Consider the following 24,118-nt stretch of genomic DNA (forward strand, 5'->3'; position numbering starts at 1 on the left):
TAACATGACAATTCATGTAACAGTCCATATGTGTTTTATTGTGAACGTAGATAATTTTTTTTAAACTTATGAACTTTCTCATAAGCTATCACGACAATATCAATTAAATTTTTTTTAAAAATAATTTAAAATTGGAATCAAAATGATAAAAGGAAATTAGAATAATAATAAATATTAAAAGCTAAATTTCTGGAAATTAAAACAAAAATAATAATAATAAAACTTAAGACAAACCATCCATGAGAGCTAATCCAGTGTCCATATATTAAAGTTACATTTAAATATATAAATATATATGAAAAATAATTTAGAATATCTATAAATATAATAAAATGGTACACAAAATCATACTAATGCATATCGATAATGAAATAAAAATGATATATTTATCGTTATGGTATGGATAGAAATGCAAATTTTCATTCAAAAAAAATGCATTTTGAAAAAGGATAAATTCTTAATTTTGATAAATTTTTAATTTAGTCCTTGAATTTATTTTTTGCTCATATTAATTTTGGAACTTAACAGTTTTCACAATTTAGTCTCTAAACTTAGATTTCTTTAAAAATATCAAGCCATCACCTAAATTTTTTTAAAAAATACATAAATTAAAAAAATAAAAAAGTTTATAATTTTATTTTTTAAAAATATAAATTTTCAAGTAAAAACATAATATAATTTTAGAATATCACATCATCACACTTTAATAAAATCCAAGTTTAAATATCAAATTAAAAATTGTTGTTCAAAATGTATTTAACTAGGGTTTTCTGGACCGTATCAATAAGCTAGACTCATACTTCGAGTTGTTTCATGCCATAAATAAACTTGAACGCTCAAGAAATCCGTTGGACAAGCGGATTCACATCTCTTACAACCAACACAATCTTCTGTTCTTGGAGCGGAAGCAATTTGCTTAGCTTTACATCCATCCGAAAGTATCATTTCTATCACATCGGTGGGGCAGGCTCAGACATATTAAGTACACCCAATACATGTATCATAATTTTTTACTGAAAGTTTCGAAACTAATATGAACTCAAAATATTTTAGAAATCAAAATAAAATATTTATCAAGTTCGGAAACTAAATCTCGATTTATCGAGAAATATGTAGATTCAAATGCAGGGACAAGTTTGTCAATACAGACGTTTTGTGACAAAATGATTGGAACCAAGAAATTTCGCACAGAAACCGTGGAGGGAATCAAAGGAATTACCCATATTTCAATTTAGACCGTCCAATTCGAGACGGACGGTTAGAGATGATGCAGGACTGCACTGATATTTTGTGCTTAAATGAGATCATTTATTTGCAAGCTATTCATAGTTTAAATTTTTTGAAAAAATATTAGATTTGATTCGATAATTATTGAATTAAGTATTTATTAAATAAATTAAATTCAAACATCTTAATATTAGATTTGATCAACTCTTGGGATTAGTAAAAAAAATTATTTTTAATATATATTTTATGTATATTATATTATTAAATTATTTTTTAACCCTTTATATATAAGTTTTAAATTTTCTTAAATGAAAATATATTTGAGATTAATATTTGATACATTAACAATGTATTATTTTTATTTCATAAACTATCTTAAAAATTATCATGTATTTTTTTTTTAATATTTTAAAACACTTGTCAACCCATGACATGTATTAAATTTTTTATTTAAAAACATTTAAATTTAATTCAAGTAATTGAATTTAATTGAATAGATCAAAATAATTAAATTATATCTTGAAATCACTTCAAGCTTGAAAACAATATTTCATCCAATAAGAATAAAAAATCAAATATCCAATATCCAATTTCAAATCAAACTCTTTCCATTACAAAACATTGTTCTTGAACTTATCATCATATGAATCCATTTACTTTTAAGATAAACAAATTTAATTAGAATGAGATGTATTTATAAATGTTATATTAAAAAACATATTAAATAGTTGATGGACATCAACATTGTTGTCAATGTAAGAGGACGTGGGTTTGAGTGCACTAAAATACATTATCTTCCTATTTAAGGGTTGGGAAGGGGTTATAGATAGTTATAGGCATTCTATAAAAAAATAACTGATATGAAAAGAACCTATAACAATAATGAGACATTCCCAAAAATTTTATTAAGTTCCTAAAATTTTAAAAATTCAATTAAATCCTCAAAAAATTGAAAACTTTTATTAAACCCTCTTTAAAGTTTTTGGAATTTCTCAAATCAAACTAAAATTTTTGAAATTTTTAAACAAATCCTAAAACTTGTGAAGATATTTCCATGGATATAATATACATACACACTCAATTTTCATTGGTAAAAAAGAAAGTAGATATTAAAAAAAAAGATAAAGAAAGGGTGATAGACAAACAACCTCAATTATTAAAGTTTTAAAGGGGAGTGTTGTTGGTTTACATAGTTAAAGTGTTCCATTTGGTATAAAGGAAAGAGACTTGCCAAATTGTCTTCCATCCATGGAAATTTCAAGTTAAAAACTAAATGGGATAATGTAGACATTAGATAGGAGCTATCATTCATGTACATGGTTTATGGCAAAAAAAAGGGAATTGAAAGGTCCCACTCTACTGGTTTTTGGCCTTAAAAAAAGTTGGTTCAGAATAAAGGTTTCTAGTAAAGGTCATTGCCCCCTTCTTTATTGGCTTATGTCCTTCAAAAAGTTATAAAAGCTCATCCATCAATTGCAAGTAATGGGGCAGCTGAGCTTAGTTCCAAATTGATTCAACTTTCCCTGTTTATATTTATAAATTTTGATATGGTTGGGCATTTTTATCATGTATGGATTAATTGCACTATACATCTTTAAACTATGATCAAGATTCTAAAATTATTTCAAACTTTAAAATATTTTAATTGAGTCCTCAAAGTATCAAAATATTGTATCAATCAACTACTTGAACCATCCTAACCATTAGCTTGGACGGTAAATGTCAGCTCAAATCCAACACAAGGCATATTTAAAACAATTGCATTAGACTGTAAATACGTCTGTGTCTACTATGTAAAAAAAAAACTCACCTAAATTTTATTGAGGGTTGTTTTTTAACAAATCAAACCCAAGTTTTTCGATGTGGTAGATATATTATATACATTAACAATTTAATAAACATGTTTTAAAATCATATCCAAACTAACATTTAATGTCTAAATTGACAAACGACAATTAAACTAACAAAATATAGTTGATCGGCATTACTCAGCTGTAACACGTACTATTAAGAACATGTTACAACTTCCTTGAATTGTTAAAGTTACTCGTATCTTTAGAGAGTAACAAGGTAGTTGATGGGTTAGTATCAATGGCAATCTCAAGACCGGTGGGTAAGTACTTTTTCATGCAATCGTTTGATAAAGTCCTACAATCACTATATGATGATTATTCTGGAGTAACTTGGCTACGTATAGTTAAAGTTATGGTTTAATCCTTCTTTTTATACCAAAAAAAAAATTATAATTGATATAATACTGTTATCTTGCGACTAAATTAAAACATTTAAAAGTTTAAGATGATAGCTTGAAGATGTTGAGTGGAGTTAACCTTAAATAATTTTCTGAAAAAATGGGAAATGGACATTATAGATTTAGGGCAAGACTGTAATCGTCTGGGGAAAAAAACCAGAATCAATATAGCTTGATTTTTATTTATTTTTGTGGCTATCATTGCGACCAGATCAAATGAATCTCAATCTTTTGTTTAGGTTTAAGCAGCAAATGAAAAATAATTTTCTTTTAAAATTTAAACTTATTTGATTCATTTCAACAGTAGATTGACTCGAACTAATGTAATTAGATCCTTATAATAGAAGGACTTGACAAGTACTTTCACCGATATATATTTATTTTGAATAAAATCAAAGACAGTGAGGTTTTCACTTTTTTTCTAACAAAGGAATCAGCTCTTTCCTGTGATCATGATATGGCATATGGTACCAATAAAAGTTGGTGAATGGTGGATCATAATTTTTCATGTCACCCTTAAATATACACAGCATGTGAAACGTTTATTAGATTGCACAAGGAATCAAATTGAAACATGCTTGTGGATGCATCTTATTTTATACTAGATGAACTAAATATCGAATCTCAAATTTGTCAGATGCCACATTTCAAAGAGAATTATACAAATCAAGTGGATTAAATCCGGATCCCAACCGACTATCCCTACTTTACATCTAGTACAATGGCAGAACATTAACCCAGGATTTTGATGTGGGCCTTTAAAGGACCCCCTACCCTAAAAACTAGCAAAAATCCCATACTTTCTTATGTCGCATTCGTATCTCGTACCTTGCAATTGGGCTCATATCAGGTTTGAAACCCCTAGCGCAAACGTGGGCTGCGGTTAATTTGCACGGTTCGAGTAACTTCGTGATGTAGCGCAAGCAAGAAAACCTATGACCACTGTAACTCTCTTAGTTAAAGTGAGAAGCTTACCGGTTGCATTTTAGTCAGGGGGTTAAAGCTTCAAGACGAGATTATTTTCAAGCGATGGGAATTTTAGGCTCGCCTAAATTCACAAATGCCTCTGCTCGTGCCATGCGTATCGTTGCAGCATTCCAAGACACAAGGTGGTTCATAAATGTGCTTATGTATCTCGCTTTGTCGTTCTGCGTAGAAGAATGACAACATGGCAATTTCAAGAATATATCTTGCATTGGACTAAAATAGACGGTGTAGATCGAGTAGCATACCTTGTAGTCCAAATAATAAGCATGCTGCAATGGTGAAAAAAAAAGAATCAGTTAATCTCCCTCTCTCCATAATATGACTCCACAAAACGGACAGAGAAAGAGAAACAAAGAGATTACCTCCCACATATCCAAATTAAGGATAGGCTGCACCAAAGAAGTTGTGGTTAAATTAAGTTATGGGACATAAATAAATACAGATATGAATATGTAGGGTTGACACTTGACATACAATGTCATCCCACACAATCGGATTGATTGAATTCGACGTTTTTACTACTGCAAGCCGTTTTTCTTGCCTCTTCACTGAAACAATCAAAATGAAAGAAATTATTTGCAGAGCCAACTCTTAAGAAACATATCATGTTCCAATTATATGCTATCACTGTCAAGTAGAAGCAATTGGGCCAATGGATTATTTATCACTTTTCACCGAACATTAAAGCTACTATTTCATGTAACCCATGGGAGTTCAATAACTGACGCTGAACCATACCAACTTTAAAAAAGAGAAAGAAAATCATGCAAGAGAAGCAAGGAGAATATAATAATCATGAGGGAAAGCATGCAAACTAAGTGATATATTGACACATAGGCATCCTACTGGTAAAAATATACAGGGGCTAATGTAGGGAGAATGCAAGCTATGGAAACGAGACCTAGGCACCTAGCAAAGGGTCGGTGAGAGGATGAAACAATATTTTTCTGTCATGAAAGATTGTCCATCAACACAAGAAGTTGTCAATTGAGGTGGTAGAGGCCATTCCCCTGTAGGGGTGAGAACACAAGTTTGAACCTTCGGGAACACACTTTTTAGGAAGGCTTGACTTTTAGTCACTCCCGGCCTGACAGGCATTCGTCCCATGTCCAATGTGGCTTGGGATACCCCCGAGTTTACACCAGAAAAGAAAGCTAGTCCATCAATAATCAAACAAAAATTAACTAGAGAAAAAGACTTACAAACGAGCCAAACCCAGCCAGAGCCAAAAAGTGAAAGAGCTGCTTCCACAAACGTCTCTCTAAAGTTTGCGAATGACCCAAAATCATTTTCAATCTGCTCAAGTAAACCAAGGTTGGGCCTGTCCCCACCTCCAGGTTGCATCGACTCCCAAAAGAAGTCATGGTTCCACACCTGCAATTGTAAGCTCAAGTGTTTATCCTACATTAGATCTTTCTAACTTCAATGGACAAAAAAGTTACTTTTTAACACTAAATTATTAAGGGTGTGCTTGGTTGACCAAGAAAGTGGAAGGATGGAAAGAGAATGAAAAAGGAAAAAGAAAATAAATTTTGAGTGTGCTTGGTATGAAAGAAAAATGAGAGAGATACCATTTCCATCTAATGCATAAAAATAAGTCATTCCAAATTGGAAAGATAAGAGGAAAGAAAATGATAGAGACATGTAAGTTGGTTCAAAATTATGCATTTTTCAATTGTTTTATTTTCTTTCCTCTCATTTTTCAACCCTACCAAGCAATAAACAGAAAAAAAATTATTTTTTTCTTTCAATTTTTCCAACTTTACTTCTAAGCACATCATAAGAAATAAAATTATATTTTCCATCTTTCTGTTTTTTCTACTCTTTCAATTTTCTATCTTTCCAATTTTGTGTCCATTGTACCAAACAAAGCCTAAAAGTTTAACTTTGATACACAAATAATGGTTAATGATTCTAACACACATTGGATGTTAGTAACATATCGAGCAGAAAAATTATATAAACTCACTCTAGGAATAAACTCCTAGGGCCAATGGTTCCTACAATTTGCTCATCAATGGATGCAGAGACCCAAGCTTTTTCATTCAACCAAATAATATTTGAATAAGAATGACATATCCAATACAAACAAACAATTTAAAGACGAACAGTTGGCATTTCCATACCTCTGCTGCATTGTTGAACTCAGGTAAGGGGTTCCCATTGTTGTATGTTGCTTTGACAAGTTCATCCATGGTGTAGCCGTACAGTATATCACTTTTCCCAAGCTGTTTATTCAGGTTGTCCACAAAATCACGATGATGCACACCCCAATGCACTTCCAATGCCCTCTTACTCATATATGGTTCTAAATCATCCTGCAAGTAGTTTACAATCTCCAAAAATTAGCTGCAAATACTCATTAAAACAAGAGGGAAAGGGGAAAAAAGGGAGGGGGGGTCACTGACAAGGTTATAAGGAGGGGTCTTTAGGCCATAGTAAGCAACAGTTGTGGAAGCTTTTTGTGAGCCAATGGACCTTCCTTTTAGCCGCCGACCCTGAAATACATCAGTAAACAGTGCACAAAACAAGTGAGGAAGAAAGGGCATAAGTCGTAACTTTACTTCCAGAAAGAATTGAGAAAATACAGATATATATATATATATATATAACAATAGATTGAAGTTGAAAAACAATATAAACATGTAATTATGTAAATTAAAAAAAAAAAGGAAGACTAACCGAGTGAGAAAGCTTGAGGCTTTTGAGAGGGAGAGTGAAGTCGGTTAGCAGGAGCTGACAAGCCATTTCTTTTTTGCCTTTCTCTGTGGGTTTTCTTGCTCTAAGCGCTTAAAGGGCTGGATTGGACAATAAATTAGCAATATTACTAAACCAAAAAATTGAAAAAAAAATGGAAATGCCCCCATGCAGGATCGAACTACAGACCTTCAGTTTACAAGACTGACGCTCTACCACTGAGCTATAGGGGCTTTGCTGTATGCCTTCTTAAATTTTATGTAAATCTAAGAACATATCTGACAAAGAACTCAACAATACGATGGCCATTCTGATATCAAATCCGGCCGGATTTTGCAGAATGGAACTGCCCCCATGCAGGATCGAACTACAGACCTTCAGTTTACAAGACTGGCGCTCTACCACTGAGCTATAAGGGCTTTGCTGTAATTTCCAACGTAAACATTTATTTGACAAAGAACTCAACCATACGATGGCTTTGACCAATCTGTCGCTTTTGCAGATTTAAATTTTACCCATATTTAGAGCAGCTGCAAATAGCTATTCAGATATCTATTATAATATTCAAATTGACTCTTTGGGTAACAAATGTGAATTCAAATTCGAATATTTAAATGCATTAGTTGTAAAATGTTCATAAAAATAATTTTATTGGATGTGAATTTAAAATTTTACGAATTTTGATATCTAAAAAATAATTGAAAATATGTTAAAATTGATTTAAATATTTGATAGATAATAATATTTAATTTAAATTTAAACTTAAATAATGATATTTTAATAATTTGTGGATAATAAACTAATTATAACTTTTAGTTAAATTTGTGAATTTGAATAATTCAAAAACCGCATAACCAACTTCTTAATGTGATTTACATTTTAAGTCACTAAAGTTTTAATATTCATGTAGGTAACAAGGCTGTAATTTTATTAAAAATAAAGTCATTATAAAATAATAAATTAAGTCATATTAATTTTGAGATATCATGTAAGTTGCGGATACATGATAAGTCAAAATTTTCTTTAGATGTACTTAGTGGAGTCAAGTATAAGTTTTTTAATTTAACTAATTATAATTATTTTAATAAATATGTATTGAAATTATAATAAAAAATTATAATTAAAATTGTATAAAAAATACTTTATACAAATAAATACAATCTTTTGCCAGTAATCTCTTGGTCTAGTGACAAAAATATTATGTTGTACGTATGAGAGTTTGAATTCAATCTCCTCAAAAATACACTCATTTCCAATGAATGTATCCATTGTACATCGGTGCAAAATATGTTAATTATTACATATGTATTACATTAGTTAAACACAAAATAAAGAATAATTATTATAAATTTAAACTTGAAATTAAAAAGATGACTAATAACTCTTATAAAAAAATACGATATCTTCAAAATAAGCAAAAAAAAATCTTTTTTTAACTAAAAATAAGTCATGAGAGTGACTAAATATTACCAATTAAATTAATTTATTACTAATTCATTTACTAAAACATGCATAAAAATGATACTCTTACCAAACGCATAACTACTGTTAAATTAATCTACTTATGTTTACTAATTTACAACCAATTAACTTTTATAAAAGTTTGTACCTATTTGTATGGGTTGATATAATATCTATCACAAATGAATATTGATAGTGTTGTATGGGTTGATATAATATCTATCACAAATGAATATTGATAGTGTGTATGAACCTTTCTTACCACATTATCCATGATTCCTTTCCAATTATTTAATGATATTTCAAAAAAAAAATTCATATTATTGACATATAATTTTAGTAATTTTTTTACTCTGAACCCCAAATTCAGAACTTTGAACTCTAAACCCTAACCCCAAATCTAAAGGTATAGTTATTACTAACTTTATTTTTATTTAATTGCTATATCGTAATTATTCTATAATTAAAAGATGAGGGCAAATTACCAATAAAAGCCTATTTATTTTCAAAATTACCGAAATGGCCCAGGTCCTAAATTAATTACCGGAATGGGCCAATTTCCCCCAAAACGCGTCCACATCAGCGCATTGTCAGGAGATAAAGCAGGAAAACGCTTCCTCAAGGAAGCGCTTTGTCCACGTGGACAGAAAACGTGTCCTTGAGGGCGCGCTTTGTGTCCACGTGGACAAAGCGCTTCCTTGAGGAAACATTTTTCTCGTTTTTAGGGTTAGGGTTTTTTACAATTAGGGTTAGAATTTTAGGGTTTTTGATTTTTTAGATTTGAGGGATTTAAGGAAAAAAAATCAAATAAAATAAGGTTTAGGGTTACTTGAGTAAATTAATTATAAATTTTAAAAAAATTAGATTAGGGTTTAGTGTTTAGAGTTTTTAAGAAAAAAAATCAAATAAATTAGGGTTTAGGATTATTTGAGTAAATTAATTATAAATTTTTTTAAAAAATTAGATTAAGGTTTAGTGTTTGGGGTTTTTAAGAAAAAAAAATTAAATAAATTAAGGTTTGGGGTTACTTGAGTAAATTAATTATAAATTAAAAAAATAGATTAGGGTTTGGTGTTTAGGGTTTTTAAGGAAAAAATCAAATAAATTAGGGTTTGGGGTTACTTGAGTAAATTAATTGTAAATTTTTAAAAAATTAGATGAGGGTTTAGTGTTTAGGGTTTTTAAGGAAAAAATCAAATACATTTGGGTTTGGGTTTACTTGAGTAAATTAATTATAAATTTTAAAAAAATTAGATTAGAGTTTAGTGTTTAAGGTTTTAAGGAAAAATCAAATAAATTAGGGTTTGGGGTTTAGAGTTACTTAATTAAATGGTTTGTTAATTTAAAAAAGCTCCCACGTGGACGCTCTTTTGCTATAGTAGTTCTTGAAAAAATAAATTTGAGAAGACGTTTCTGAGCAAATAGTGCCAAAAACGCTTTAAGCAGGATGTATTGTCAGCAAAAGTACTAAAAGAAGCTCCCACGCGAACGCTCTTTTGCTACAATAGTTTCTGAAAAAATAATTCTGAGAAGACGTTTCTGAGCAAATAGTGTCAAAAATGCTTTAAGCAGGATGCAATGTCAGCAAAAGTACTGAAAGAAGCTCCCACGTGGACGCTCTTTTGATACAGTAGTTTCTGAAAAAATAATTTTGAGAAGATGTTTCTGAGTAAATAGTGTCAAAAACGCTTTAAGCAGGATGCAATGTCAGCAAAAGTACTGAAAGAAGCTCCCACGTGGACGCTCTTTTGCTACAGTAGTTCCTATTTGGCCTAAGGCTATAAATGAGCCAAAATTTTTTCTCAAGTTGCATAAGTTACAGCAAAAAAAATTAGAGAGGCTAAGAAGGATAGAAATTGAAGACGAGTGAACGTATTAGTGCTGTTATTTACTATGATGGTGAGGTTCGTCACACCAAGAACGGTACAGTGCCACTGTTTTTTAACTAGAACATAGATTTGACAGAACTTCGTAAAACAATTAGACGTACAATATTCGAAACGATGCCAATAAAAGTTTTGTCTATTAGGTATCGATTTTGTGCTTCTGTTGATCTGGTGACATATGACTGGTTCGACATCAAAGGTGCTCGTAGCTTGGAGGCAATGGTGCAGACTCATCTCGCTAGTGGAGCATCCTATATTGAGTTATATGTACAATTTGCATCATTAAATGATGCATTTGCGACTGCCATTTGAGAGGAATACACGACCCCTGCCCGACACTCCGTTAGTGGGTTACAAAACACGGAACTGCCCTTGATTGGTAGCGGTATGGAATACATAACCCCTGCACAACACTCCGTCAGTGGATGGGACATGCACCTCGATGGGTCGATGTTTGGTGCTAGAAATACGTACTAGGGAACGACATCAACTTCTAGTGGTTGACAATCTACATTCAATTGAAGACGTTATGAAACGCTCAGAAGAAGGAATGATGTATTCCCTACGACGTCCACCGGTGAGGGGACCTCGTACATTGCAGATGATGGCGAGTTAGAATATGAGTCCGATGTGGATCCACCTTGAGAGCCCTGCCCCGATGGTGCAGAAGTTGCATTGTTTTCTGAATTGGAGCCTATTCCAACTAAACATGAAGATGTTGAAGGGGGTTCAGATAAAGAAGAATATCCACGATTTAGGGTATACTCGCCTTCAGCCCACATGCATAATGTCGATCTATCTACAGATTATGCGATAGAGTTTCCATATCTACTACACAGAATGCGTGATCGTACAAGTTCGTTATTGAATTCGGGTGAAATTGAAGTTGGTGAGGAGTTTTTCAATAAGAATAGTTTTCTTGGTGCATTGGAACAACATAGCATCAATAACGGCGTTAACTACCACGTGGTTAAATCTAAATCTGATAAGTTTGAGGCAAAGTGTGCAGTGTAAGACGGTACATGGTCATGAAAAATCTACGCCTCGTTAAGGAAAAAGACATGGTTGTAGGAGATAAAAAAGTACAAAGGTCCACATACATGTGCTACAGGTATAGTATTTAGGTTTTTTAAATAATACTGTTATTATGTAATGTTGCATTATTTAACGTACTTCGTTGACAAGTATTTCACAAGATCATCCCAAGATGGATTCAGCTATGTTAGCTAGCTTAATACTACCCACGGTGAAGGCAGATCCTAGGACTTCAGTGCTGGTCTTAACTGCCAATATTCGTAGCCAAATGGGGTACACGCCCTCTTACATCAATGCTTGGATAGTTAAGCAAAAGGCGTTGGAGAAGATGCATAGTAAGTGGGACGCTTCATCTAATGAAATATGGCAGCGGTGTCAAGTGCTAGAGAGATACGTTCCAGGTTGCATAACAAACCTTAAAATAAAGCATTCGTACTACAACGACTGATTGCTTTGTGGATGCCAATTGTTCAAACGTCTGTTCTAGACCTTTCAGCAATGCCTAGATGCATTTTTATACTACAAGCCATTGGTACAAATTGACGGTACATTTATGTTTGGTAGATATACCCATCGGTTATTGCTAGTAGTAGCACAGGATAGCAGTGGGAGAAATCTTCTAATTGAGTTTGCAATAACACCGGGAGAGTCAGCTGATGACTGAGATTTCTTTCTATCTAGGTTAAGGAGGCATGTGTGCCCTTAACTTGATATCTGCGTTATTTTGGATCGGGGCACCGGAATACTAGTTGCAATTTAGCGACTGGGTAGCCTATGGCAGTGCACACACTATCGGTATTACCTAAGGTACGTTGTTTCCAACTACTACAGGCAATATCCATTTAAAAGTGAACGACGATAAGTGACCAACATATGTATTTAGTCTTTATTAATATAATTTTATTTGTCATTTTAAATTTATTCTAAATGAAATAGTGATATGTAATATTCTATGAACTTATATTGGCAGGGTATGAAATAAGTAAGGACCGTTTTCATAATATGTTGGCAATTTTGCGTTCAGTTAATGACGAAGGCGCGGACTACCTCTGTAACATACCTTTCAAATAGTGGACACAAGCATATGACAGCGGCCTACGATATGGTCATATGACCTCAAACCTGGCCGAATGCATAAATTCTGTTCTAAAAAGAACACGCCATTTATCGATAACATCGATTGTGCGAGAGATATATTTTCATTTAACGGTGTTATTTTCAAAGCGAGCAGCGAGTTATGCAGGCCAAATACAGGGAGGCCATGTATGGTGTAAGAAGGTATTGCAAGAAATTAACAAGGCGATGGCGCGGGCAAACACCATACACACAGTGTGTCACGATCGATACAACTTATAGTTTCGTGTGACGGAGTTTGACAGACCACACCAAGGTATTACTGGCGGGCAATATCGTGTACACTTGAGAAATATGACTTGCGACTATGGGATGTTTGAAGCACTTCATTATCCATGCGCTCATGTAATTGCAGCTTGTTAGAATCTCCGTCTAGATCCCATGAGCTATGTCGACGAAGTGTACAAATTAGAATACATATACGTCTAAAGACACGTATTCTCACCAGTCCCAGATGAACATAAGTGGCCGTCTGCATTGCTTGCTCCCTTTAAGCTATTACCGGATAAAGAATTGCATCGCAAACTAAACCAAATGGTCAACCTTGCTCGACTAGAATACGTAACAATATGGATATCCGGGAAATTACAAATCAATAGAAGTTGTGTAGATGGTGTAGGAACCCAGGCCATACAAGTAGATCATGTCGAAATCGCAATAGTTGATAGTTGTTGTAAAAAACTATGTTGTATTATTTATATTTTATTAAATGAAATAATATAAAAATATTCAAAATATTGCCTTATTTAAAAGAATTTCTATTTTATTAAAAACATAAAAGTAAATTACAATTACTTTATTCAAAACAACCTTTTATTTTATTACATGAAATAATATAAAAATATTCAAAATGTTTGTAGAAATATATTAAAATAAAAATCAATGTCCGTACTCACCGAATTCAGTGCCACATGGAGGTCGTCGACGGTTACGCACTGAATTTTTCCTTTGTCCAGCTTCTGGCGAGGGTTGTGGTTACTTCGGCGGGGATTCTGGTTCTTCCGATAGGGGATTTGGTTGTCGGTGTTGGTAGGATGACCCATCTTGATAAAATACTGACTACAGAGGTGTTTGCATCACCAATGGTGAAGGTGTTTGAAACCCATAAGGTGATGGGGATTGGTAAAAAGAAGATCTTCCCGACGACCCCTCGTGTAATCCCTCGTGCGACGACAGCCTATAGATCAGTGGTCCACTCGGAGTAATCAAAAATGGAGATGAACCGGGTCATGCATTCCAACTTGCCATAGAATTAGAAAAATAAAACATATAAGATTTAGGACAAATAAAATGTCTAGGATACACATCTGGCATAATCTAAAAAGGTTGTACTGTGGGTGTCATCGGTTGAAGTGTTAGGCCCGGTGACTATGTAGGTGCTGTTGCTGGGCCTGGTGATTGTATGGGCGTTGTTGATGGGTCTACGTTGTCGTCCCTTCTTCTTTGATTTAAAGGGCCACGTCGTTCCCTTTGGACACACAATTGCCACTGCATCTTCTCTTCCGACAGTAAATATGGCTTGCCATGGATCCTAAACCATGACATATATTTCGGCACACACGTTAACTCTGGAACGATGATCGGTTCCCGAGTAGGTATATAATCATACCGATCTTCCCAAATTTAGATATAGTGTGACCAGAATCTCGACCAATCTGCATGCAATTACCGTAAATCGATTCTGTGATGATCATCCAACACCTCAGGTGCCACAAGAATTAGTTGTCGGAATCTAAATTGTCGTAATACTCTGTCTGATTAGTGTATCTCCACGATCGCAAAGTTGACCAATGGGACATTCACAAGCCAAGTGTTTGGATTTTGCAAGTATTCATCCAGAATTACTGCCCGAATTGCCGGATCCTCGTATGGTGTCCATTGAAACTATATGAACATGATAGAAATTTAGTTATATACATAATAATAAATACTAAATACGAATCGACTATCTCATTATGTATATCTATTTTATTCAATACTTTCTTGTGCTTCCGACCGTTGGTCTAATAGAAGCCGTATATCTTTAAGAGAGGTAAGTAATCCAACATAACTTGCCGAATGGTTCCACCTTATTAAATAAATTTTTAGCATACGATTATATTTTAAATCTACGTAATAATTGTAAAATCTAATATAAAATTTACCTCGTTATGAGTGGGAATGTATATGGGTGGTTCACTCGAGGACATAAAAATAGAAAGCGAAACTGTGCCCATGATTGCAGTAGTGATAGGCAACCTCCGATTTTCACTTTATTCGGTCGCATCACCCTGTACATCTCCCGGTACAATGTTGCCAACACGGCAGTCCCCCAACTAAATTCACCAGCTGCTCTAAAATCAACGAGTTTTAGCAGCCATCTCAGATGTACAAGGTTTTGTGACAAGTCCGGCATCAGATAACCTCCAATTATCTCAAGCATGTATACCCGAGCATATTGTATTCTTTCTAGTTCGGTAGAATCATCATCCAGCTTTGAGAATATGTCTCGTAACTAGCCTATCTCGATCTGACTATCCGGTATAGCACCCAAAAGCTCTTAGCATACCGCTCTTCAATCACCAGATTGAACGGACTCGGTGATTGCGTACCCGTCCACCGGCAATCCCAATTGCAAATTCACATATTCCAAAGTGATAGTACACTCTCCACATGGAAGATGAAATGTGTGCGTCTCGGGTCTCCACCTCTCTATCAACGTACTAATAAGTTTCGGGTCCAACTTGCACCCCCGGCCTATCGTTGCCATGTGTCAAAAACCCGCTTCCCGTAGGTAATTCTCTATCAACGGTGATGGAGGACTAGATATATTACGGATATAGCATTGCAATATACGATCTACAGACTTTTATAAGAAATAATGAAATGAAACTTATTTAAATTTGCATAAATGAAAAAAATCTTAAATAATATTTAAAAATTAAATTTAACACTTACCATTTTCATTTGTTCGATGGATATGTGTTTATCATCAAGACGAATTAATTCTCCGGCCATTGCTAACACGATCAAATTTTTTGATTTAAAAAAATAAATTCAAAAAAAAATAAAATTAGAGCTTTGAGAGGAATTTGAGAGAAATTTGAAAGAATATTGAAATATTGAAGATGGAAATGATTTAAGTCTGAAAAAATAAAATGGGGTTTTATAGTTTTTTTTTACCGTTGGGGGGTTACCAACGGTAAAAAAAATAGCCGTTGGGGGGTTACAGCAGACATGGGGAAAACCCTTCCTCAAGGAAGCGCTTTGTCCACGTGGACACAAAGCGCGCCGTCAATGACGCATTTTCTATCCACTTGGACAAAGTGCTTCCTTAAGGAAGCATTTTCCTTCTTTATCCCCTGACAATGCGCTGACGTGAACGCGTTTTGAGGGAAATTGACCCATTCTGGTAATTAATTTAAGACCTGTCCCATTTCGGTAATTTTGAAAATAAAAGGAGATTTTATTGGTAATTTGCCCGAAAAATGATGCATTATTCTTTTTATTATAATATATATTTCCTTTTCTAATATATGGCTTTATATAAGTATGATTATATTTGGAAGGCTTAAGGGTGTAAAAAGCCCTCAAAATTTTTCAAAAAAAGTAATTAAATTTTTTTTTGCACTCAATTGGGTACTTGAATTTTTAAAATGCATAAAAAACCCCTCAAACATTTTCAAAAAAAGCAATTAAGCCTCTGTTTTTTTTTGCACTCAATTGGGTACTTGAACACCAGCTCGAGGTCGACGAACTCGACAAACAATTGAACTGATTTAGTGTTGTCATCCCCATTCGAGCAATAAATTCCCACCATTGCGCCAAAGTCTTCTTTGTCTACAAGCTCCATTGCTGAAATTTCAACGGATTGAAAGAAATTGGAAATATGTAGAATAGTTTGGACATTTTCCTCCCACAACATCCAAGTTATTGTGGCACCAATCCTTTCTTTCATTTCTTGCACCCCTACATTTTTATTGAACCTCATTCCAACATTCTGGCGATATTCAAATACACAACCAACCGCGCTTTGTAAAATGATTCCGTCAAAATGAACGTAAATGAGAATTTGGTTATTCATCTTCGATACAATTTTTATGTTTTATACTCCAACTACAAAAAAGACTGTCTTTTTTCTCTCCTCTCTTCAACAACTAGCAACAAATGTGAAAAAACAAACACAGATAAATGAACTGTGCCCGGGATGAGGGATTATATAAACATACTGATTTTGGTGCCGTCACATTTACAAGCGACACCTAAAAAAAAATTACCTGGTGCCGCTACATTTGGAGTTGACACTAAGAAATTTTTTATTGATTTTAGTGTTTCCACATGAAGAGGCGACACCCAAAAAGTAAAAAAAAATTATCAGTGTCACCTCATTTAGAGTTAGCACCAGCGAAATAATTTTTTTACTGATTTTGGTGCCTCTACATAAAGAGGCGGCACCGAAAATTTCAAAAAAAAAATTGTTGGTGCCGCCACATTTAGAGTTGGCATCAGGGAAAATTTTTTTTTACTGATTTTGGTGCCTCTACATGAAGAGGCGGCATTGAAAATTCCAAAAAAAATTATTAGTGCCACCACATTTGGAGTTGGCACTAGAGAAATAAATTATTTTTACAGATTTTGGTGCCTCTACATGAAGAGGCGGCACCGAAAAAGTAACAAAAATACTAGTGCCACCATTAGGGGTGAGCAAAATCCGATTCGATTCGAAAAACTCAATAAAAAAATTAAATTTTGAATTAAATAGTTTGAGTTATTTGAGTTAATTAATTTATTCAGATCAACTCGAATAAAAAATTAAATTTTTTGGTTTAACTCGAAAATCCAAATAAGAAAATGTAAAACTATGTCGTTTTGATAAATGTTTACCTTTTCTAAAGTTAAAAGTCAAAACTATTAAGTTAAAAGGCAAACTACGTTATTTTGATAAATATTTACTCATTAAGTTAAAACGGAAAACCATTATATTGTTTATGTAGTTAAATAATCTTGTAATTCGTCTACTAGTTAAATAATTGATCCATATAAACGCAACATTGAGTATAAATAATAGGATTCGTTAACTCGACTCGAATTTTTTACTCGATTCGACTAGACTTGATTGAATACTCACCCTTAGCCACCAAATTTGGTGTAACCTCCCCAACTCGACCTAGACGTTAGACCCGAATTCGGGGGATTACATCAGCCACTAAAATGGCCTAGTAGCGATCGGGGTTTTATAAAAAAATAATTTTTAGACGATTATTTATTTTAGAAGAAAACTTAGTTTATTTTTGGAAAAACTCGCGAGTTATCAAAACTGATTAACTTTAACATTTTTCTTGTAACGATGACTATTTTTGAAAACTTATTCAATTTATTTATTCTTCCCAAAATTTGTTTATAGCTTAGCAGTGGAAAAAGTGATATTCAATTTAGTTTTAATAAAACCTATATTTAGTGCATACTTGAATATAATCATTATTTCTTCATTTAAAAAAAATTAAAAGTCATGCATGTTAACTAAAAACCAAAACCTAAATATGAGTCTCATGCCACAAAATAAATAAAATAGTACAGTTCCTGAAATAGTATAAATTATAATAATAAGCCTCATAATACATTCATATAAATAAAACAATTTTAAGCCCTCTATATGTCGTGTCCGCGTCCTAACCTGATGGGCTATCTGTAAGAATGGAAATTAAAAAGGGAGTGAGTTATGAAGCACAATGTGATTCTGTCACAAGAAAACTAGTGTAAACAGTATACAATTCATACAGAATATTAACTCAAAAAATAAATCACAATTGGATAGCAATACAAAATATCGTTAAATCAGATCACTTCATCAACATTTTATCTTAGTGTTAATAGTCATGTAAATACTTATGGATGCAATGGAATTTCAATTGAATAGTACAAAGGTTCCTACCCCACCACTAGACACCACAATAGGAGTTCCCAAAACTTCTTTACCTTTACACCACAGTGTGGATGGATCACTAACGTTGCAGATGAACTGGTAGTACGATGTGGATAAACCACTGGGTTGTTTTTTATAAAACAATTTTTGCAGACGAGCTATTAATAAGTTGTGGATGCACAACACATTTGCAAATAGAAGTAGTTAATACAGTATAGGTAAACCACTAATTCGGTGCAAATAAAAGTTGCTAGTACGGTGTGGATAATCCATTAAACGGTGCAGACAAGCTGCTAATACTTCTTTCGTAGATATAGTCTCATCCCATGCAATGCAATATGACAAGCTCAAACAAATCAATACAGTAGCATTTAATTATGCTTTTAACAGAACAATACGATATCAATTAGTATGCTTATAACAGCTCAATATAGTTACAAATAATATGCTTATAACAGATCAACTCAATACCAAAAGTCACGCTTATTAAGTGTTTGGTTTAACGGTAACATAAGGCATGTTGTACGTACAATCACAAATGCAGGTATTATTCACCATTCATGCAAATATCTATATAACATTAACTCAGTCAATTAGATCATGGATTCTAGTATTACTTATATTATCAAGGACTCAATTGAATAAAATAAAACATTAAAAATAGTTTGGGAACCATTTAAGGACTAAATTGAAAAAATCATAAATTTTTGGGTAAAACTGTAAAATTTAAAAAATAGGGGGCATATGACCATGTAGCAGGCCATGTGGAAAGGTCTAAGTCATTGGAGGGGTTACACGACCGTGTGGCCTGGGACCATATAGAATTTACAAAATTAAGGTACAAGGGAGACCCGATTGTGTGGCAGGACGTGTAGAGGGTCTTAGGCCTTTGCGATTCAAACTATCTTAAGGTTTCAGGGGAACATGGCCGTGTGAGTGTCTGTGCAATCCACACGCCCGTGAGGCAAACCGTGTGGCCCTATCTTAGGCATGATTTTACCCTGGTTCACTTGTAAAATAGCACACACCTATCTCTGGGAGTCCAATCAACGTTTCTCACTATTCAAATATGATCTAATGCACCTAAAACGGGTCATTCAAACTATATTTATACACGAGTTAACATTGAAATATTTTGGCAAGAACCATAAAGGATTGATTAATCAAACATAAGATTAGCGTCAAATAGTAATATTACGAAAATTCGGGATCTAAACCTCAGAAACAAGATGTACTTACCAATTCTTGGCAAGAATATAGATACTATTGACGTCAATCACAAATCTGATAGAAAGAATGATTGAATGAAAGATGTTTTAATCTGGAAAAGCAAAACAATCAATAGTGAGAAAGATGAAAATATGGTGTAAAGAGAATAGAAAGAAAATAAAAAGAGAATAAATAAAAGGATGGAGGACAAATTCTATTAGGATTTGAAAAGGGGGAAATCGAAATTTTAATTAGGAAAATAAGATAAGAAGATGGTAGAATCCTAATTCTATTGGAATTTTGAGAAATAGTAAGATATGAATTATAATTAGGAAAGAATTGAGTCAATTCTTAGTGTAACAGCCCGATTTTGGGTCTAGTCGGAACAGTGGTTTTGGAACCACAAATCCGACGAGGAAAAATGTAATGGCCTGAATTTTCAGAGGTGTCGGAACGGTGATTCGAGATCACTAAATTCAAAAAATGGGTAGAAAATATTATTAATTTAGTGAGTATAAGTTAAATGTGAAGTTAGGAAAATTTTTGAAATAGTGAATAGTACACTAGAAATAAATATTAAAATAATTAGAATCGAAAATGAGGTATCGAGACCTCAGGGATTTTAAATTGAGCCATAAAAATTTTTATAAATATTTATGTAGTGTTAAAAAGTTAGTATTAAAGTTTCGTTAAGAAATTTTAAAGTTCCGATAATTAATTTAACAAAAAGGGCTAAATTGTAACAAATGCAAAATTATGGGAAATGATTAAATAGCTTAAATTATAAAAAGGAAGAGGGCTTAAAAGGCAAATAGACCCAAGGTCTATTTGGGCTGGATGGCAATAAAGTAAGGAGAATTAAGGGCAAAATTGGAATATTACAAAATTTACTTAATAAAGTTAGGACCAATGTGGAATTATCTAGATTTCTCTCTATTTTTCTGCATTCTCATTAGCAAAAACACCATAGAAGGGTTTCCTTAAGCTGGCTCTTCCTATTTTTACAGCAGGTAAGTTCAATTCTTGATTATTTCTTGAAAATTTTATGTTTTTGTGACTTTTACAACTAGGCCCACTTGTTGAATTCATTAGTTTTTGATTCTATGAAAGAAGTTGAAAGTTGCTATGAATATGTGCTGGAAGTATATGATGATTTAGCATGGAATTAGAGCTTTGAATTGTTCATATGCTGATTTTATTGAAAGAATTGAATAGAAAGTGAATGTTTGGGACCTAATAGTAGAAGAGTTTGAAGATAGAGTTATATGTGGAAATTCTGAATTTCAATAGTTGTGAAACAACTTATAATGTCTAGGTAAAGTATTAATTTAGAAAATTATATTAATTGAGGGGTTAATTGAGAAAGGACCGAATTGTATAAACTGTGAAATTTGGGGCAAAATGGTAATCAACATTTTACACTAAAGCAGTTTTGGACAGCAGCAGTAGTCTAACTTTGAAAAATCACCAAAAATTGTGAGAATTGAATTAGAGGATGAATAAAATATTAAATTAAAGCTTGTTGAGTCTAGTTTCTCATAGAAGAAACGGTGTAAGTAATGGAATTGTAAATTTTGAGATATTTGAAGTTTAGCTAGACCGAGTCAGAATGAGTTCGGAATCCCCTGTTCTGACTTTGGAAAATTGTTAAAAATTTTACAAAAATAATTATGAGTTATAGTTTATATTCTTAGAATACTTAATGAGTCTATTTTCAAAATAAATAAATGGAAACATCATCTGAATTCTTTACAATGATATAATTAATTTTTAGTGAAGAGAGGTCAGAACTGTCAGACAGCGAAATAGGGGAACTTTAAAGAATAAACTGTACTATTTGACTAAACCAAAAATTCTGAAATTTTTATGGTAAAAAGATATGTGAATCTAGTTTCGGGGAAAATTTACGAATCTTAATTTGGAGTTCTGTAGCTGCAGGGAAAAATAATTTAGTGACTCTAACTTAGACAGACAGCTTGAATTTTACATACAAGAAAATAGTGAAAGTACGAATAATGTTGTTTAAATGTGTTATACACATTAAGGATGAGGAATGGAGAGGAGGTGGAGGAAAATTGGGAAATATATGAATGATTTGTGTATAATTGGTCATATGTTTGACTATAACTGATAAACGATGAAATATGAATGATGCTTATATTTTTGTATTATTGGTCATGGTTTAAGCTCATGTGTGAAAATGAAGTTTCATAGTATGTGTGTATGGTATATTCGGTATATGATTTGGCATGAAATAATGTCATGAATGATTTATCATGTGGTTAGTTCCAAAAAGAGTTATGTTTAAATACACTAGCTTGCAACTATGGTTGAATGATATGTTTATATCTTGTGTGATGTGCATAGGAACAAGTGTGGAAAGATAATGAAATAGTAAGTTCATATGGCTGAAATTTAATGATTAAATGTTAATTTCATGAATTATATAATGTATGATGAAATATATATTTATTGTTGAAATGAGAATAAAATAAAAATGCGAAAACTGAATAAATGATCAAATTGAGCGGAACGCCGGATTTGAGTACTTCTGATCAAGTGACAAAGTGATAAGTGGTAGCTTTAGCTACACTTATCTGATCAAGTGACAAAGTGATAAGTGGTAGCCTAGCTACACTTATCTGATCAGGGACAAGTGATAAATGATCATATTTAAGACCATAGTTATACTATGGCCAAGAGGAAGTGAAGTACTTAATTTTCCGTAACCGTTCCCTAATTTGATTAAGGATGTTAAGTGACAAATGAGCCCAAAAGAATTAAAGCAAATGGATAAGTGGTTGTGTATTTATAATAGGATGATGTTGTTAATTAAGCCAAAGTGATATTTTCATTGCAAAATTGAGAATTTCATAAATGTGTTATTGAATGGTATAATTGATAAACATTGAGATAAATGGTAAATACGTATTAGTGTTGAACTTAATGTCATTGAATTGTACGTGAATTAAATAGAAATTGCTAGTGATATGATTTAAATTGTGAGCATGAGAAATTGCGAATTGAATGAAATGGAAATGAAGCATTGAATTGCATGAGTATGTATCATGTCTCGTAGGCTCTAATTATTATGATTATAATATTTTGAGGATATATTGTGAAAAGTTATAGAAGCATGTTAATTATTTTGAAAGTTTTAATTTAGATGAATTTTTATAACTCGGTTTAATACATTTACAAGTGTATGTGTTTTGGTAATGCCTCGTACCTTATTCCGGTGTTGGATATGGGTAATGGGTGTTACACTTAGGGCTTGTAACCTTAGGGGTGACATCAAACCCTAGTTTCAAGGAGTACCAACGCCTTACCATTGAGCCTGATGCTCATTCTTGCTTAATTTTTCACTTAAAAATTACATATTTTAATGTTTGTAGTGTCTTTTGCAAAATTATGAAATAAAAAAAGAAGGGATTTAAACTTGGGTCAATTAGGAAGGAACTTAGTGTACTAACTATTAGGCCTAAGCCTATTTCTCTTTTAGTTGTTACCTCAAATAATATTTGTTTTAGTGTGGTTTTTATCCTAATTTGTTGAAAATAAAAAATAATAAAAAAGAAGAAGCTTGAAACTAAGATCTCTAAGATAGAGAAATAACACTTAACCACCAAGCCTAAAACTCATTTCTTACATGATTTTATTTCTTAACAGTGTATATTTATTTTGGGCTCAACTTACCTATTCTTTATTAGCTTATACATTTACTCAATTTTTTATTAACTTATTTAACTTTATAGTTTTTAATGCATTCCTATTTTAATTTATATACAATAATTAATACTTTTACTCAAGTCTAATTATTAATATCTTAATTCATTTTACCTTTTTTCCAATTAGGTCCTAACTCAATTAAAACACGTTGTTTTCAAATTAGACCTCGCAATTAAATTTCGTTTTAAGTTGATTAATAAAATAAAAACCTAATTATGTTATTTTTTATATTTCAACTAATTATCTACGACACTAATTTCGGTATCTGACTTAAACCCTCGATTTATTAACCTGATTCTTCTAAACTGGTTTTTGGGGTGTGACACTTGGAGCTGGAACCAAGAATTTTATTTATTTTTTACAAATTTTGGTGACTCCACATAAAGAGGCTACACCGAAAAAATAAAAAAAAATACTGGTGTCGCCACATTTGGAACTTGGACCAATAAAATAATTTTTTACAAAAATTGGTGCCTTTACATGAAGAGGTAGCACCCAAATAATAATAATAATAATAAAGAAATTATTGACACTAGTGCCGTCACATTTGGAGCTATCACCAGAATTACATTTTTTTTCTTTCTACTCCGGGAATACCAG

The 24,118-nt window shown here is 32.6% G+C and overlaps 1 protein-coding gene and 2 non-coding genes across 5 annotated transcripts; all 3 read right to left on the reverse strand.

Moving 5' to 3' along the window:
• Positions 1–4,040: 4,040 nt before the first annotated feature.
• Positions 4,041–7,515, reverse strand: LOC107919880 (superoxide dismutase [Fe] 3, chloroplastic). 3 transcript variants are annotated; one of them, XM_016849294.2, is made up of 10 exons: positions 7,352–7,515; positions 7,148–7,263; positions 6,874–6,963; positions 6,592–6,783; positions 5,668–5,839; positions 4,940–5,013; positions 4,828–4,854; positions 4,711–4,734; positions 4,454–4,626; positions 4,041–4,339 (listed from the first exon to the last, which is right to left on the reverse strand). In XM_016849294.2, the coding sequence occupies exons 2-9, from the start codon at positions 7,211–7,213 to the stop codon at positions 4,501–4,503; spliced, it is 771 nt and encodes a 256-aa protein (XP_016704783.1). In that variant the 5' UTR covers positions 7,214–7,263; positions 7,352–7,515; the 3' UTR covers positions 4,041–4,339; positions 4,454–4,500. The 3 variants fall into 3 exon arrangements, with proteins under 3 accessions (XP_016704783.1, XP_016704782.1, XP_016704781.1); XM_016849293.2 differs by having other exon boundaries at positions 4,041–4,355; XM_016849292.2 differs by having other exon boundaries at positions 4,041–4,626.
• TRNAT-UGU (transfer RNA threonine (anticodon UGU)) lies at positions 7,324–7,395 on the reverse strand. The gene has a single exon. It is a non-coding gene; the product is annotated as a tRNA-Thr (tRNA).
• On the reverse strand, positions 7,510–7,581 carry TRNAT-UGU (transfer RNA threonine (anticodon UGU)). The gene has a single exon. It is a non-coding gene; the product is annotated as a tRNA-Thr (tRNA).
• Between the last annotated feature and the right edge of the window lie 16,537 nt (positions 7,582–24,118).

Source organism: Gossypium hirsutum, chromosome D13 (assembly GCF_007990345.1).
Source record: "Gossypium hirsutum isolate 1008001.06 chromosome D13, Gossypium_hirsutum_v2.1, whole genome shotgun sequence".
NCBI lineage: Eukaryota > Viridiplantae > Streptophyta > Magnoliopsida > Malvales > Malvaceae > Gossypium > Gossypium hirsutum.